The sequence below is a fragment of the Bos mutus genome, chromosome 3 (assembly GCF_027580195.1).
Source record: "Bos mutus isolate GX-2022 chromosome 3, NWIPB_WYAK_1.1, whole genome shotgun sequence".
In the NCBI taxonomy this organism is placed as follows: domain Eukaryota; kingdom Metazoa; phylum Chordata; class Mammalia; order Artiodactyla; family Bovidae; genus Bos; species Bos mutus.
In genome coordinates this window covers 12,478,633-12,496,826 of record NC_091619.1, presented here as the reverse complement: position 1 = coordinate 12,496,826, position 18,194 = coordinate 12,478,633, and the positions used below count along the sequence as shown (strand labels likewise).

At 38.5% G+C, this 18,194-nt stretch overlaps 1 protein-coding gene across 2 annotated transcripts in view; it reads right to left on the bottom strand.

Moving 5' to 3' along the window:
- Nucleotides 1-4,264: 4,264 nt before the first annotated feature.
- The window catches only part of TIPRL (TOR signaling pathway regulator), a 71,102-nt gene continuing 57,172 nt past the window's right edge, over nt 4,265-18,194 (bottom strand). For both annotated transcript variants that reach the window (XM_005896971.3, XM_070366912.1), the window contains 3 exons: nt 8,513-8,608; nt 5,518-5,580; nt 4,265-4,559 (listed from right to left, as the gene is read on the bottom strand). In XM_005896971.3, coding sequence (XP_005897033.1) covers nt 4,416-4,559; nt 5,518-5,580; nt 8,513-8,608 — 303 coding nt within the window. In that variant the 3' untranslated portion in view covers nt 4,265-4,415. The remainder of the gene's footprint in view (nt 4,560-5,517; nt 5,581-8,512; nt 8,609-18,194) is intronic.

Below are 18,194 nucleotides of genomic sequence, written 5' to 3'. Positions count from 1 at the left end.
AGGTAGAACTGGCATTCCCTTGAGGCTTTCTACATCCTCTTCCAGGTAGAACTGGCATTCCCTTGAGGCTTTCTACATCCTCTTCCAGGTAGAACTCTACCTCTACACCAAAGGTGATTTTGTCAATCTCTTAAAACAGTATTATTTCCATCATTGAAATTACTAAAATTTATAATTATTTTTACTTTGTCTCCTCCATTAGTCTTTAACTCCATGAAGACATAAGCAGCACAGTCATTCCTTGGTATCCAGAGGATTGATTCCAGGCCTCCTTCCCCCTACCAACATCAGAGGATGGTTCAAGTCCCTTATACAAAATGGTGTTTAGTTCAGTCATTTAGTTGTGTCCAACTCTTTGCGACCCCGTGAATTGCAGCAGGCCAGGCTTCCCTGTCCATCACCAACTCCCGGAGTTTACCCAAACTCATGTCCATTGGGTTGGTGATGCCATCCAGCCATCTCATCCTCTGTCGTCCCCCTCACCACCTGCCTTCAATTTTTCCCAGCATCACGGCATTTTCCAATGAGTCAGCTTTTCTCATCAGGTGGCCAAAGTATTGGAGCTTCAGCTTCAGCATCAGTCCTTCCAATGAACACCCAAGACTGATCTCCTTTAGAATGGTTTGATCTCCTTGCAGTCCAAGGGATTCTCAAGAGTCTTCTCCAACACCACAATTCAAAAGCATCAATTCTTTGGTGCACAGCTTTCTTCATAGTCCAACTCTCACATCCATACATGACTGCTGGAAAAACCATAGCCTTGACTAGATGGACCTTTGTTGGCAAAGTAATGTCTCTGCTTTTTTTTTTTTTTTTTTTCCTGTTTTTTAATATGCTGTCTAGGTTGGTCATAACTTTCCTTCCAAGGAGTAAGCATCTTTTAATTTCATGGCTGTTATCACCATGTGCAGTGATTTTGGAGCCCAGAAAAACTAAGTCTGACACTGTTTCCCCATCTATTTGCCATGAAGTGATGAGACCAGATGCCATGATCTTAGTTTTCTGAATGTTGAGCTTTAAGCCAGCTTTTTCACTCCCCTCTTTCACTTTCATCAAGAGGCTCTTTAGCTCTTCTTCACTTTCTGCCATGAGGGTGGTATCATCTGCATATCTGAGGTTATTGATATTTCTCCTGGCAATCTTGATTCCAGCTTGTGCTTCATCCAGCTCAGCATTTCTCATGATGTACTCTGCATATAAGTTAAATAAGCAGGGTGACAATATACAGCCTTAGCGTACTCCTTTTCCTATTTGGAACCAGTCTGTTGTTCCATGTCCAGTTCTAACTGTTGCTTCCTGACCTGCATACAGATTTCTCAAGAGGCAGGGCAGGTGGTCTGGTATTCCCATCTCTTTCAGAATTTTCCAGTTTATTGTGACCCACACAGTCAAAGGCTTTGGCATAGTCAATAAAGCAGAAATAGATGTTTTTCTGGAACTCTCTTGCTTTTTCCATGATCCAGCAGATGTTGGCAATTTGATCTCTGGTTCCTCTGCTTTTTCTAAAGCTTGAACATCTGGAAGTTCATGGTTCATGTATTGCTGAAGCCTGGCTTGGAGAATTTTGAGCATGACTTTACTAAAGTGTGAGATGAGTGCAATTGTGTGGTAGTTTGAGTGTTCTTTGGCATTGCCTTTCTTTGGGATTGGAATGAAAACTGACCTTTTCCAGTCCTGTGGCCAGTGCTGAGTTTTCCAAATTTGCTGGCATATTGAGTGCAGCACTTTCACAGCATCATCTTTCAGGATTTGGAATAGCTCAACTGAATTCTATCACCTCCACTAGCTTTGTTTGTAGTGATGCTTCCTAAGGCCCATTTGACTTCATATTCCAAAATGGTGTATTTACATATAACCTACACATATCTTCCCATACACTTTAAGTCATCTCTAAATACTTATAATATGTAAAGGCTATGTAGATAGTTTTAAGTACAACGTAAATGCTACGTAAATAGCTGGCAGGTACACAACAAATTCAAGGTTTGCTTTTTGGAAATTCTTTTTCAGTATTTTTGATCCATGGTTGGCTGTATCTGCAGATGTCGAACCAGCAGAGGGCTGACTGAGTATCTTCTTCATTATTGTGATCCCTATATCTAGCACCATATAGGACATATAGTACTTGAAATGGAATGATACATTACCACAAACATTTATAGCATGGTACTTTCCTGGTGATCTAGTGGTTAAGACTCTGCCTTGCATTGCGGGAGCCACAGACAGGTTTGATCCCTGGTCGGGAAACTGAGACCTCACAGGTCTTAGAGCTACTAAGGCCACATGCCACAGCTACTAAAGCCCACACACTCCGAAGCCCAAGTGCCACAGAACTAAGACCCAATGCAGTCAAATAAATAAATATTTTTAAAATATATATATAAAGCACAAACAAGAAAGATACACCAAACCATTTTTAATTAAGTTTCAAGAAAAATCAAATCAAATGAAATAGCAAAACACAGATCGGCAATTACTTATTGTTTATTCTCCTCTTACAAAAAGACACTTGGAACAATAAATATAAAATGGTATTGGTCTTGTTAAGCAATGGGCAAATACAAGTTTTCTTGGTATTCTCCAAGGAATAAGCTAGTGAGGTTTTTATAAGTTTATCCATTCACCTCATCCTACCCACCTCCCACCCTCTATAAAAAGATCAATTCTACAATTTTTAATAATGGATTCTCAAAATAAGTAATCTAAGACTTATTTTGTGACTAAGATATCTGAATTAAGTTAAAAATATATGTATAATATGTTGTTACCCAGAAACCTCAACTAATTCAACTCATGAATATTCTTATGCTTTCCATTTTTTATAATTTTTATAGCTAAAGAGTCTGTTCTATTCAAATCTGCATGGCAAATAAACAGAAAGCAGAGTACAAAACATACAGTTTTCTGTCCTCGGAGGAAACACTAAGTACAGATATATTTAATATACAGTGAGTATGTCATGTGTTTTCTTATAGCCAAAAAAATCCTGATTCTTTTACACCTTGAAGATTGATGAAGCAGAACACAAATACACAAATTATCTGTGACTAAATTTAGCTAATAAAATAAGCAAAAAAAAAAATACACACAACACTACACCAGAGTCTGAGCAATGATGAATATCCAATTGTATTTGTTTCACTAAAATTTATCTTCAGGCCAATACCTGAAGAGTTTTTCTAATACTTAAAATTAAATATTCTTCTTTAATGACTTATGCATCAAGTGGAAATATGTACAATAGACATTTCAAACTAGAAAAAGTGGGGGGGAGGGTAATTCTTTTCCCCTGCCCTATAAATAAAATATTTTTAAAAATCCATTTAAAATAATTTCTTACTTGGTGCTTTATAACTACTTTCTACTTTATGGAGATCATTTAGAAAGGCAAAAAGAATATAAAATATTTAAAGGTCATCAAAATAACCAAATGGATTTTTAATTTACCTCTGTGTACTTTCCATACTACTGAGGTTTTGTCCTAATTAATTACACTTTCCTGGATCCCCTGTAATGTTAAAAACATGAATCTTAAAAAAAACGAAAAACTGGCTTTCAGACTTTAAAATAAGCCTCCTCGTCCTTCACAGCTATCCTTCAAATATTTTAAGCAGAAAATTAATCTGATTGTTTTAGGGTTTGATGTAATGTTTGCTTAAAATAATCCACTTTAATTCAAACTTTTTAGGACTAATATCAAACTCAATATCCAATGGAAGATGGAAGTAAAATACATGTCAGTACAAACAGTAACAAATACAGAAAAAGCACCTAAAGATGGAAGGAGACAGCTCTGACACCCTAGCTGTTAGTGGCAAACCACGTTCATGTGTTTTCATTGACATAACACCTTACGTTATCCAAAAATATAGTTTATTTGGTTCTGTATCTTTCTTTAAACTTCAAAAGCCAATTTAAAATTTAAGGGGTAATTTTTTTTTTTTTAATTCCTGGGCACAGATCAATTTCCTAGGAGGTAAAAAACAAGGTAAAGAGCCACTAAACTGTATCAATGTGCATGATTAGGAATCCAATGAAAGCCACAAGGTGCAATGATTGAGTGATTTAAAACAACTTCTCCTCATGGTAGAAGATAGCGTTTCATGATAGATGCAGGTTGTGCTCACTCCTTCAGAGACATACACACATCACCTTCTTCTTAGTGAGACTCTGCTTCATTACAATTTAGAAATCTGAACTTAATTCCAGAGAATATAAATTCCTGGAATATGAATTTGAAGACAGGGTACAAACAGCAGTTGAGTGGAATCTGCCTGCAACAATCCTTTATTTTTTCTTTTCCTTTAAGGTTACAGAAAGTCTGTACATAGACAAGGCAATTAATTCTCAAAATAAAAATACCCCCCTCCAAATAGCCAATCAGATTCCACAGTAAGTATATGTTATAACACATTCTATTCCACAGGTGTACATTCTTTTGAGTCTGCAGGGTTAGGATCAATTCTTTCTGGAAATATTAGCTTCTCACAAACTGCCTCCTTTATCGGTAAATACTGTGATATTTCATTAGGTTCCGTGAAGAGGGAAGGTGAAACATGCTAGGAAATACATAAATCATATTAGTATATATGAAGTTACTACAATGATAATTTTGGAAATGCTTTGGTTCAAGCATTCCTAAAGCATGGCAATTTTAAAATGAGGTACTATATACATATATATATATATATATATATATAAGAACATCATTAGATACTCCTAATAATATCTCTTGTTACTGACTCATTTAGTCTGTTACTAGAGGGTTTCCTCAAAAATCATAGGGAGATGTCTTTTATAATGCACCATTAAATGTTCTAAGAATTCAATACATCTTATTCCAATTCCCTTTTCCTGTTACTTTTGTATCCTGAAAGCACCAGTCTTCAGTTAGATGCCAACATGTAGTCTCCAATAGACTCTAAGTAACTTTTCTAACTCATATATTCTATTTGGTTGGCCGAAAGGTTTATTCAGATTTTTCCATAATATCTTAACAACAAAACTCAAACAAACCTTTTGGCCAACCCAATACATACAGATAGAAATAAGCACTAAGGGTGAATTTAAAAATATCAACTTAGCAGGAAGGTATCACTTGTTTTAAACAAGCCATTATTAACTCCTATAGACTTGCAGAAGCCCTTTACAAACTCCAGGGGAGCAAAAAAAGGAGGGGGGTATTATGTCCCCCAAAATAAGTACTGGAAAGAACATCCTATTGCAGGTCCACCACGAACCAGTTGTAAGAGCTACAGTAAGTCACACCTCTGGCTCTCAGTCTTTCCAGAATACAAGCGGAAACTGGGTTGGATGATGACTAATATACCTAACAACTCTAACTGTAATTGAGGTGACTACCAGAAAAAAACACTTCAGCAGGATTTACCTACCTATTAGGTAAATGAATGGATTTAGGGATACAGGTTTGGTAGATGGGTGGGACATGGGAGGATACCATACCTAAAGTAAAACATTAAAACTTAACTTTTAAAAATTGATATTTAAATACTGTACCATTAAATTAGCAATTTTGCTCTCTCGTGATGTATATTCTCGTAACATGTAGGTCTTGTCAGCCTATATTTAAAAATAAAAAAATCGCAATAAATTTATTTATATTGATTTACAAAATCCTTTCTATTAAATAGAATTGCCTGCATTTAAGAACAGATTGTAAAAGTAGCATTAAGTCTGATGAGACCATCTAATTCTACAGTGAGATAACTAATTCAAGAATTCTGAATTATTAATTCCAATCTATATAAACTACAGTAATATCAGATATATATATGTGAACATATTTAATAATTGTCATGTAAGAGAAACATAAGCAAAGGTTTTACTCTGAAAGAAAATGTATATATTTGTAATGAAATATGTAAGAGATTTAAATATCATGTCAAGTTTAGAACCACACCTTTTCCTTAAGTTATACTAGCATCTACCTACATAACTGTGGCTACCCTTATATTCAAAAAAAAAAAAAAAGCTTAAACAAGTTTTATTCTTTCCTATTTCTAAAAATTTGTTAAATTGCTTATTTATAGTCACTTTTTCTATACTTCAATTTTCCCATTTAAGACGTTTTAAAGGGAGGTTTTAGAAAGCAATTTATTACAATTTGGTTTTTGGTAAAACATTATTTAATAAGAGAAAAAAATCACAAGATTACATTCCCTGAAAGTTTCAATCTTCTATATCAACAAAAAGATTGATGCTCATTGTAAAAAAAATCAAATAATATAAACATAAGAGTATAAATAATCAATAATCACAACTTCTATAGATAACACTATCCTCAACATTTAGAAATCTCTACAGAAAATCTTATATTCATACTTGCACCTTAAAAGTCAATATCAATTTGTACATCTCTTCAAATCAACCACTAATTCTAATGGTTATATATTTTCTACTATATGAATTGTAAAAAATTAAAAATAGAAACCTCAATTAAATACAGTTTGGAGACTAAAATGGGAAGCTCTCACATCCTGCAACCATAGCAAAGCCCAACAAAAAAAAGAAAGACTCCTCTTAGTTTCTGGCAAGGAATCATCCAATGGAAAACCATGGACTCTGTTTCCTACAGCCCTCCCACCTTCCTTTTCCAGTCTATACAAGTATTCTCCTTCCCTTGCCATGCAGGGACTTGCACATGGCTCACCATGGTTACAGATCCCAAACTGCAATTTTCTGCTGATCCTGAATAAATCCAATTTTGCTGGAGAAATATCTGGCAGTCTATTTGTTGCAGGTTAACAGGATATGAATGGCCATTTAATCAATACTCATTCAATGGTTATTAAAGCACTTTCCTTCTTTCCTTTGGGGCTTCCCTGGTAGCTCAGACGGTAAAGCGTCTGACTAGAATGCCAGAGGCCCGGGTTCGATCCCTGGGTCGGGAAGATCCCCTGAAGAAGGAAATGGCAACCCACTCCAGTATTCTTGCCTGGAAGATCCTTGAACTGTTACAAACAATAGCATTTCCATGAATACATATATATATATACACACACACACAACACACAACTCTATACATCTGCCTAATTAAAATTTGTGGGTTACTGTATATAAGAATCTTTTTGAGGATAAACCCTGAAAAGAAATCAACATTTCTGAGCTAAAGTGCAAGCATTTCTAAAAATGCAAATTTCATTTTTTTCTGAGGGAGTAAAATATAGCCTATTTTTACTACTTTGCTATCACTTTTGAAAAGAAAAAGATCCAGGAACTTTCCTGGTGATCTAGTTGTTAAGACTCCAAGCTTCTACCACTGAAGGTAGCCAGGGTGGGGGTTTCAATCCTTGGTTGGGGAGCTATCCCAGAGGCCACACAGTGTGGCCAAAAAAAAAAAAAAAAAAATACCAATCCAATTCTATCTTACTGGGTTCAAATCCCAGTTCTGCCACCTGTTACTTGTATGAAAAAAAGTGAAAGTCACATTCGACTCTTTGCAACCCCATGGACTGTATAGTCCGTGGAATTCTCCAGGCCAGAATACTGGAGTGGGTAGCCTTTCCCTTCTCCAGGGGATCTTCCCAACCCAGGGATGGAACCCAGGTCTCCCACATCGCAGGCAGATTCTTTACCAGCTGAGCCACAAGGGAAGCCCAAGTATACAGGAGTGGGTAGCCTATCCCTTCTCCAGCGGATCTTCTCAACCCACGAATAGAACTGGGGTCTCTGCATTGGACATGGATTCTTTACCAACTGAGCTATCAGAGAAGCCCTATTAATTGTATAACAGGCAATTTAGTTAATTTCTCTTTGCCTTAGTTGCCTCAGCTATAAAGCAGAGATAATAATATTTATTTTATAGGATTGTTAGAAAAGTTAACTATTACTACAACTACCATGACTGATACTGATACTGATACTCTTCTCTCATTTGTCATTCTGGTGGTCTCTTCTTTTATTTATCATTCTGTATGATCACAAATCTGATGTCAAAAATTCGTTAAAAAAGGATAGGCTGCTATAAGCTACTAGAAGAATTTTTATTACTCAATTAAGCCTCCCTATACTTTCTTCACTTATTTTTTAAGAATCTTGTAGGTTAACAATTCCTTGAAATAGAACACAGAATTTCCAAGCATTAAAACAACTATTAAAATGATGGGATGACACAAATTTCTGGAGGCTATGTGATTAATATTTCTAATATCAGGACATCACATAAACAACACATACTATTAAAAAAAAGTAAGAGTTAAGGGATAGTTTTCTTAAACAGAGTAAATACAGTTCTTTTAAAAAAGCATTAGGCTCCCCTTAATGGAAATGTCTTTTAGAAAAACATTTTCAGCTACTAGAACTTTTGGAAAAGAAGCTGTAATGTTTTGATAACTGTGCAGTCAACAGTGAATGTGAAACACTCAATCTTAAAGGTTAGATGGATAACCATATAATATAAAGCACTGTTGAATTTCAAACTCTCAGACTGACAATGTAACAACATGAACAAGCCCAATATTAACTAGTATATTCACTAAAGAAGAAGAGATACCTCATGGTAAAGTCTTGTGTCATTCATTCTAATAAGGACCCCATCAATTCTCAAGAAAAATCGCAGCAGCAAGAAAAAGCTAGAAGGCATTACTCTCTGGAAAAGAAAAAGTATATCAATATTTTAATGAAAATTAAATATTTTATTAATTTGCTAAAAGAAAAAAAATTTTAAGGCATAAAATCTCTCAACTAGAGGTTCTTTGCCCTAGTTCCAACCAAAGCTGAAAACCTGTTTTTTTATTATGTAACATAACATAAACAGCTTCCTATAATAGAAAAATATTTTTTCTAGGTCAAAAATAATGAGGTTAAACACTTAAAACATACCTAAATAATATGAAAATTATAATGTACACTATAAAAAAATTGACACTTATAGTAAATGTCAATATCAGTAATATAAAAATGAGAAAACAACCTAGTTCTTTGTTGCTACTCATCTTTCATTAACTGTACATAAAGACAGAAGGCCTTTAATGGTATGGTCTAATTCAACGCAACCAATTGAGTATTTACTATTTTATACCGCCAAGGTCTGGTTTATGAGATCATTATAATATGTTCTTAACATCTTTGACCTGTGTCACATCTATACATTTCTGTTTTCCAGTATTACCACCAAGAAAGTCAGAATAAGTGGAGTGTGGGTCCTGGTGTCAGGAAGGGAGAGGATGGATAGGGTGTGGGGTCTTCAGGTCTTTAAACCTCATAGGAATGCTGTCAGAAACAAGGTTACCTTTGTTTCTCCCCTTCAATCTACAACCTGCAAAACATCCACAACTCAGCAGAAGTATATCTGTGCCCAACTCAATAGGTCACTGGGGAATTCCACGTATCTATACATCTATTGGAGAAGGCAATGGCAACCCACTCCAGTACTCTTGCCTGGAAAATCCCATGGGCGGAGGAGCCTGGTGGGCTGCCGTCCATGGGGTCGCACAGGGTCAGACACGACTGAAGCAACTTAGCAGCAGCAGCAGCTGCATACATCTACTGGTGGGTGTACTGGAACATATGAAAGAGGCAGAACCAAAGGAACAGTGGAGTCCGTGCCTGCAATCCCAGCCTTATGTACGGCTGAGTCCACAGCTTCAGAAACCCCAGCAGCACGGGAAGCAGCACACATGACTTTGGTGTCCTGAATATGGGAGCACCTGTGGGCACAGGCAACTGGGAAGCAGTAGCAGTGGGGCCTAGGACTCTGTCCCTCCAGCGGCTGACATACCCAAAGACCTGCCCCACAGTCTGCAATGGCACAGCCCAAGACACTTACAACACCCAACATGGTGGAGGTGACTGTACAACCCTGCTCCCCTCCAATTATCATCCTCCTCCCAGAGCAGAGCCTATGTCTCAGGGGATCCCAGACACGAGGGAAAGCCCACCATCCCCATGACACAGCAGCTCCAACAGAAGCAAAGCAGTAGCTAATCCAGAGGCACAAGAAGAGCCAAAGAAGGCACAGAGCCATACCTCTTACAAAGCACAGAAAGCGCCAATTCTCAAATATAACAGAAGAAGCACAGCCAAGAGAAACCGAAACCTGTGCTACAGTGTCACCTGAAAGTGAAAGGGAAGGCGCTCAGTCGTGTCCGACTCTGTGCGACTCCATGGACTGTAGCCCACCAAGCTCCTCTGTCCATGGGATTTTCCAGGCAAGAATACTGGAGTGGGTTACCATTTCCTTCTCCAGAAGATCTTCCTGACATAGGGATTGAACCCAGGTCTCTTGCATTATAGGCAGACACTTTACCATCTGAGCCACCAGGGAAGTCAAGAGGGACAGAAGTCAATAGTGCCACCTAACAGACAACAAAAGAAAGCACTCTCACTTTTAACCTGTTATTTAAATGCACCAGCAGAGGAGCACTTCATCAAGCACCATGAAGAACCATAGTAATACTAAACCACAAAAAGAAAACGACAAATCTCCAGAAACCAAACTTAAAGTCACAGAATATTTCAATCTAACTGATAGAGAATTCAAAGTAGCTATTGTGAAAAAACTTAATGAGATTTAAGAAAACTCAGAGGAGGAACCTTTAACATGGCAGAGGAATAGGACAGGGAGATGACCTTCTCCCCCACAAATATATCAAAAAACTCATCTGCACGTGGAACAGTTCCCACAGAACATCTTCTGAATGCGGACAGAGAACCCCAGAGTTTCAGAAAGGCAAACCAATCTCCTCAGAAAGTAGGGCAAAAGATAAAAACAAAAAGGGAGACAAAGGAGTTCCGGGCGAGGACCTGAGCCCCTGGGAGGGAGTTATGAAGGAGGAAAAGTTTCTGCACACTAGGAAACCCCCTCACAGGTGGGGTCAGGGGGAAGCTTCAGAACCTCAGAGGGGAACACAGCAAGCCAGGTGCTCTGAAGGCAAACTGGAGAAAATTCACCATAGAGATTGCACTGGTTGGCACTTCCCAGCCAAGAAGCAGCTCACACTCGCATCTCCCAGCATTTGAGTAGGGGCTGGGTGCAGAGGCTCAGCCCTTGGGGCTTGGTCCTCAGGGAAAGGATCAGGGTTGACTGCCATGAAGATACTCTGGGGGCACTAACATGACACGGCAGAGGCAGACCTGGGAAAATGCCAGAGAAGCAAAAGATCATTCCCATGGGAAGACTAATGCTTCACTCTAGCTCTGCACGCTCACAGAAAAAAGGACACAATCCTAGTGAATGCCAAATGGGGGCAAGATGGCAGTGGTCTATGGCCCCAGAGGCAGAGAGGCAAACGCCAGAAGTGGAAGGTAGAGGGCCAATAAGGTCCCGACCCCAGAGACTGCAACTACCACCAAGTTGTGAGCAGCTAAGGGTTGCTACCCACATCTTCCTGGGAGCCTGAGCAGCATGACTCTGCCAAGGACCAGGACCAACTCCCCTGGGAAGGTGCACAACTTGCCTCAGACTGGGGACCTCCCACAGGGACCAAGCAAGGACTAGCTGTGGTGAGCACTCCTCACACACCCTAACAACATCTGCTGTACCCCTCCCCCATCCCAGCACAACTGAGCAAGTGAGCCCTAACAAGCTCCTATTTTCACACCCTCGTTTCTAGGTGGACAGACACTGGAGACAGACTTACAAGCAGTTTTTGTTCAGTCGCTAAGTCGTGTCCTACTCTTTGCAGCCCCATGGTCTGAAGCATGCCAGGCTTCCCTGTCCTTCATTGTCTCCCGGAATTTGCTCAAACTCATGTCCATTGATTCAGTAATGCCATCGAACAATTTCATTCTGTGGCTCCCTTCTCCTGTCCTCAATCCTTCCCAGCATCAGGGTCTTTTCCAATGAGTCAGCTCTTCACATCAGGTGGCCAAAATCTTAGAGCTTCAGCTTCAGCTTCAGCCCTTCCAAGGGATATTCAGGGTTGATTTTCTTTAGGATTGGCTGGTTTGATCTCCTTGCTGTCCACGGGATTCTCAAGAGTGTTCTCCAGTACCACAGTTTGAAAGCATCAATTCTTTGGCATTCAGCCTTCCTTACAGTCCAATTCTCACATCTTTACATGGCTGCTGAAAAAACCATACCTTTGACTATACTTAATATGCTGTCTAGGTTTGTCATAGCTTTTCTTCCAAGGAGCAAGCGTCTTTTAATTTCATAGCTGCAGTCACTGTCCACAGTGATTTTGGAGCCAAGGAAATAAAGTCTGTCACTATTTCCATTTTTTGTCCACCTATTTCCCATGAAGTGATGAGACCGAATGCCATGATCTCAGTTTTTTTAATGTTGAGTGTTAAGCCAGCTTTTTCACTCTCCTTTTTCACCTTCATCAAGAGGTTCTTTAGTTCCTCTTCATTTTCTGCCATTGGGATAGTATCATCTGCATATCTAAGGTTGCTGATATTTCTCCCAGCAACCTTGATTCCAATTTGTGATTCACCTAGCCCAGCATTTTACATGATATACTCTGTATATAAGTTAAATAAGCAGGGTGACAAAACATAGCCTTGACATACTACTTTCCCAATTTTGAACCAGTCCATTGTTCCATGTTCCAGTTCTAACTGCATAAAGGTTTCTCAGGAGGTAGGTAAGGTGGTCCAGCACTCCCATCTCTTTGAGAATTTTCCACAGTTTGTTATGATCCACAAGGTCAAAGGTTTTTTGCATAGTCAATAAAACAGAAGTAGATGTTTTTCTGGGATTCCCTTGCTTTCTCTATGATCCAGTGGATGTTGGTAATCTGATCTCTGGTCCCTCTGCCTTTTCTAAATCCAACTTTTACATATGGAAATTCTCAGTTCACATACTATTGAAGCCTAGCTTGAAGGATTTTGAGCATTACCTTGCTAGTATGTGAAATGAGCTCAAAAGTACACTAGCTGGAACATTCTTTGGCATTGCCCTTCTTTGGGATCAGAATGAAAACTGACCTTTTCCAGAGGTAAGGCACCTTATAAGGAGAGGTGGGCTCCAAACCAAAGCAGAACTCCAGTGGCTGTATAAGCAAAGGGAAGAGGGAGAAACTGCCCTGGCAGTGGCAGGTGCAATGGTTTACATTTCCACTCTAAGCCTGAGACCATAAGCTTTAGAGGCAACTGTAGATTTTGAGAACAAGTACAAACTGGAGCAAGGGAAGATGCCCACAACAGGTCAAGACCTTTCTAGAAATACTGGAGGACTTTCTGGGTAGGCAAATCAACTGGAGCAGGAAAATGGAAGAATCATTTGGACATTCCTCTCAGTACCACTCTCTCTCTATATATATATATGTTTTTTCCCCCCTTTTAAAAAAGTATTTTATCATATTGTCCTAATATGGTTATTTATTAATTCTTTAGTTTTTATTTTTATAACCTACTTATTCCACAAAAAAACACTCCATTTTTAAAATAAATTCCATGTTTCTGACTTTTGTTTATTTTTTGTTTTTAATTTTGTATCTTTAAGAGTCTAATTTTTAGTATCAATTTTCACTTAGGGGGTTGATTATTAGCTTGAGTGCTGTCTTTTGACTCTTCTTCATAGCCTTTCTTCACCCCCTTTTCTTCATCTTTCTTCTCCTTTTTCCTATGTCAGTGTGTGAATCTCTTTGGGTGTTCTTGGCTGTTGAGAGCTGTTTCACCATTAGTCTAGGCATTTTGTCTTCTGTGCTATGTGGACTGTGAAATCTTGATGCTATTGTAAGGGATCGGACCTGAATCCCAGACGCAGGAGACTTGACTCCTGGGACTTTGGATCACCAAAACTCCTGACCCCATGGACATGAATAGGTGAGAGCCCTCCCAAAGGCCTCCATCTCAACACTAAGACCAAGCCCCACCTAAAACCCAGCAAGTTCCAGTGCTGGACACCTCATGCCAATCCTTCAGCAAAAGAGGGGCACAACCCTGGAACATTAGCAGACAGGCTGCCCAAAGCCATACTGATCCTATAGACACCCCAAAACACATCACTGAACACGGCATTAAAGAAAAAATAATAAAAAAGAAATGAGGATAATCTGAGACTTCTGGGACAACATTTAGCACCCCAATATTCGAATCATAGGGGTCCCAGAAGAAGACAAAAGGAAAGGGCAAGAGAAAATATTTAAGGATATTTTAGTTGAAAACATCCCTAAAATGGGAAAGGATATAGCCACCCAAGTCCGGAAAGCCCAGAGAGTTCCATACAGGATAAGTGAAAGTGAAAGTGAAGTCGTGTCTGACTCTTTGCAACCCCATGAACTGTAGCCTACCAGGCTCCTCCATCCATGGAATTTTCCAGGCAAGAGTACTGGAGTGGGTTGCCATTTCCTTCTCCACCATACAGGTTAAACCCAAGGAGAAACATGCCAAGACCCATATTAATCGAACTAACAAAAATTAAACACAAAGAACAAATATTAAAAGCAGCAAGGGAAAAGCAACAAATAACATATGGGGATACCCATAAGACTAACAGCTGATTTTTCAACAGAAACTCTGCAGGCCAGAAGGGAATAGCAGGGTATACTTAAAGTGATGAAAGGGAATAATCTACAACCAAGATTACTCTACTCAGCAAGGATCTCATTCAGATTCGAAGAAGAAATCAAAAGCTTTATAGACAAGCTAAAGTTAAGAGAATTCAGCACCACCAAACCAGCTCTTCAACAAATGCTAAAGGAACTTCTCTAGATAGGAAACACAAAAAGAAAAGGCCTAAAAAACAAACCCAAAACAATAAAGTAAATAGTAACAGGATCATACATATTAATAATTACCTTAAATGTAAATGGGCTAAGTGTTCTAGCCAAAAGACAACAGATGGCTGAGCAGATACAAAAATAAGACTACTATATATGCTGTCTACAAGAGACCCACCTCAGACCTAGGGATAAACACAGACTGAAAGTGAAGGGCTGGAAAAATATATTCCATGAAATAGGAAATCAAAAGATAGCAGGAGTAGCAATACTCAGATAAAATAGACTTTAAAATAAAGACTGTTACAAGAGACAAAAGACACTACATAATAATCAAGGGATCAATCCAAGAAGAAAATGTAACAATTACAAACATATATGCACATAGGAGCACCTAAATACATATGGCAGATGCTAACAACTAATTATTAAAGGGGAAATCAACAGTAACACAGTAATAGTGGGGGACCTTAATACCCCTCTCACACCAATGGACAGATCATAGGCAGAAAATAGGGAAAAACAAGCTTTAAACAATACACTGGACCAGTTGGACCTAATTGGTATCTACAGGGCATTTCATCCAAAAACAATAGAACAATTTCACTTTTTCCTCAAGTGCACATGGAACATTCTCCAAGATAGAATACATCTTGGGCCATAAATCAAAACTTGGTTTAAAAAAAATAAAAACTGGAATTGAGAGAGTTATTTCTTTGGTAGGTTGATAAGGAGTCTGGGGCTCCTGAGAAGGAGGAAGGGGTCCAGGGCCCTCAAGGAGGAGAAAGTTTTTCTTTTCTACACTGCTTTGTCTTAGTAACATAAGACTTTTTATCTTAAACTCTGAGTTGTTACAACAACAGTCTTTAAGACTAACTTTGTTTAAGCCCAGATCTAAACAAAACAACTCATCTTGCTCAAGGGTATGTTTTTCCTTAAACTCTGTACTAATGATTATATAACAACAATGTATCTTGCTCCAGGACACCTTCTTCTTATCAAGAACCTTCTGACTAATCTTGTTATCTTAAAACCTAGTTGTGGGAGTGGGTCTGGCAAGACTTTCCTATTGTTACTTCTAAGCTTGTTAATTTAAGGTTTATGTTGTGGAGATGAGTCTGGTAAAAGTGTGTAAGGCCTTGACAAGCCTAGTGAGTGGGGCACTCTCCATCCCCTTCCTGATGTCAGTCTCAGAAGCTTTCTCTGTCCTTTCTCACTGTAATAAAACTTCTGCGAACAAAAGCTCTGAGTGATCAAGCTTGGTCCTTGGTTCTGAAGTTAAATCTTCTTCAGATATCATGGATCCAACATCATTCACCATAAGCTATCAAAACATCTCAAGCATTTTTTTCTGACCACAACACTATAAGACTAGATATCAACTACAGAAAAAAAAAAAAAAACTAGGAAAAGCATAAACATATGGAGGCTAAACGATATGCTTTTGAATAACCAACACGTCACTGAAGAAATAAATAAAATCATAGTAGGCCTAGAAACAAATGATACTGAAAACACAACAACTCAAAACCTATGGGATGAAACAAAAGCAGTGCTAGAGGGAAGTTTATAGCAATACAAGCCTACTTCAAGAAACAAGAGAGACATCAAACAAACAACCTAACCTTACACCTAAAGCAACTAGAAAAAGAAGAATGAAAAAAACTCAGTTAGAAGGAAAGAAATCATAAAGATCAGAGGAGAAATAAATCAAAAAGAAATGAAGGAGATGATAGCAAAGATCAATAAGACTAAAAGCTGGCTCTTTGACAAGATAATTGAAATTGACAAACGGTTAGCTGGACTCATCAAGAAAAACAGAAAGAAGACTCAAATCATTAAAATTAGAAATGAAAAAGGTAAAATTACAACACAGAAATACAAAAGGATCATAAAAGACTACTATCAGCATCTATATGTTAATATAATGGGTAACCTGGAAGAAATGAACAAATTTTTCAAGTTCAGTTCATTTGCTCAATCCGGTCCAACTCTTTGCAACCCCATAGACTTTAGCACACCTGGCTTCTATGTCCATCACCAACTCCCAGAGATTGCTCAAATTCATGTCCATTGAGTCGGTGATGCCATCCAACCATTTCATCCTCTGTCGTACCCTTCTCCTCCTGCCTTCAATCTTTGCCAGCATTAGGGTCTTTTCAGTGACTGGGTTCTTTGCATCAGGTGGGCAAGTATTAGTTTCAACTTCAGCATCAGTCCTTCCAATGAATATTCAGGACTGATTTTGTTCAGGATCAACTGGTTTGATCTCCTAGCACTCCAAGGGACTCTCAAGAGTCTTCTCCAACACCACAGTTCAAAAGCATCAATTTTTTGGCACTCAGCTTTCTTTACAGTCCAACTCTCATATCCAAACATGACTACTGGAAAAACCATAGCTGTGACTAGATGGACCTCTGTCGGCAAAGAAATGCATCTGATTTTTAATATGCTGTCTACGTGGGTCATGACTTTTCTTCCAAGGAGCAAGCATCTTTTAATTTCATGGTTGCAGTCACCATCTGACCAATTTTGGAGCCCCCCAAAATTAAGTTTGTCACTGTTTCCATTGTTTCCCCATCTATTTCCCATGAAGTGATGGGACTGGATGCCATGATCTTATTATTTTTTTAATGTTGAGTTTTAAGCTAGCTTGTTCACTCTCCTCTTTCGGTTTCATCAAGAGACTCTTTAGTTCTTCACTTTCTGCTGTAAGGGTGGTGTCATCTGCAAATCTGAAGTTTATTGACATTTCTCCCAGCAATCTTGATTCCAGCTTGTGCTTCATTCACCCCGGCATTTCACATGATGTACTCTGCATATAAGTTAAATAAGCAGGGTGACAATATACAGCCTTGATGTACTCCTTTCTCAATTTGGAACCAAAGAATATAATCAATTTGATTTTGGTACTGACCATCTGGTGATGTCCATGTGGAGAGTCATCTCGTGTGTTGTTGGAAGCCGGTCTTAGCTATAACCAGTGCATTCTCTTGGGAAAATTCTGTTAGCCTTTGCCCTGCTTCATTTCGTACTCCAAAGCCAAACTTGCCAGTTACTCGAGGTATCTCTTGACTTCCTACGTTTTCATTCCAGTCCCCTATGACAAAAAGGAAATCTTTTTTTGGTGTTACTTCTAGAAGGTCTTCAAAGAACCATTCAACTTCAGCTTCTTAGGCCTTAGTGGTTGAGGCACAGACTTGTATTACTGTGATATTGAATTGTTTGCCTTGAAAATGAACAGAGCTCTTTCTGGCATTCTTGAGGTTGCACCCAAGTACTGCATTTCAGATAGTACAAACTCTTAGAAAAGTATATATAACCCTTCAAAACAGAACCAGAAAGAAATACAAAATAGGAACAAACCAATCACAAACATGGAAATTGAAATTCTAATCAAAAATCTTCCAACAAACAGAAGCTCAGGGCCAGATGGCTTGACAGGTGAATTCTACCAAAAGTTTAGAGAAGAGCTAATACCTATTCTACTCAAATTCTTTCAGAAAACTGCAGAGAAAGGTAAACTCCCAAACTCACTCTACGAAGCCACCATCACTCTGATACCAA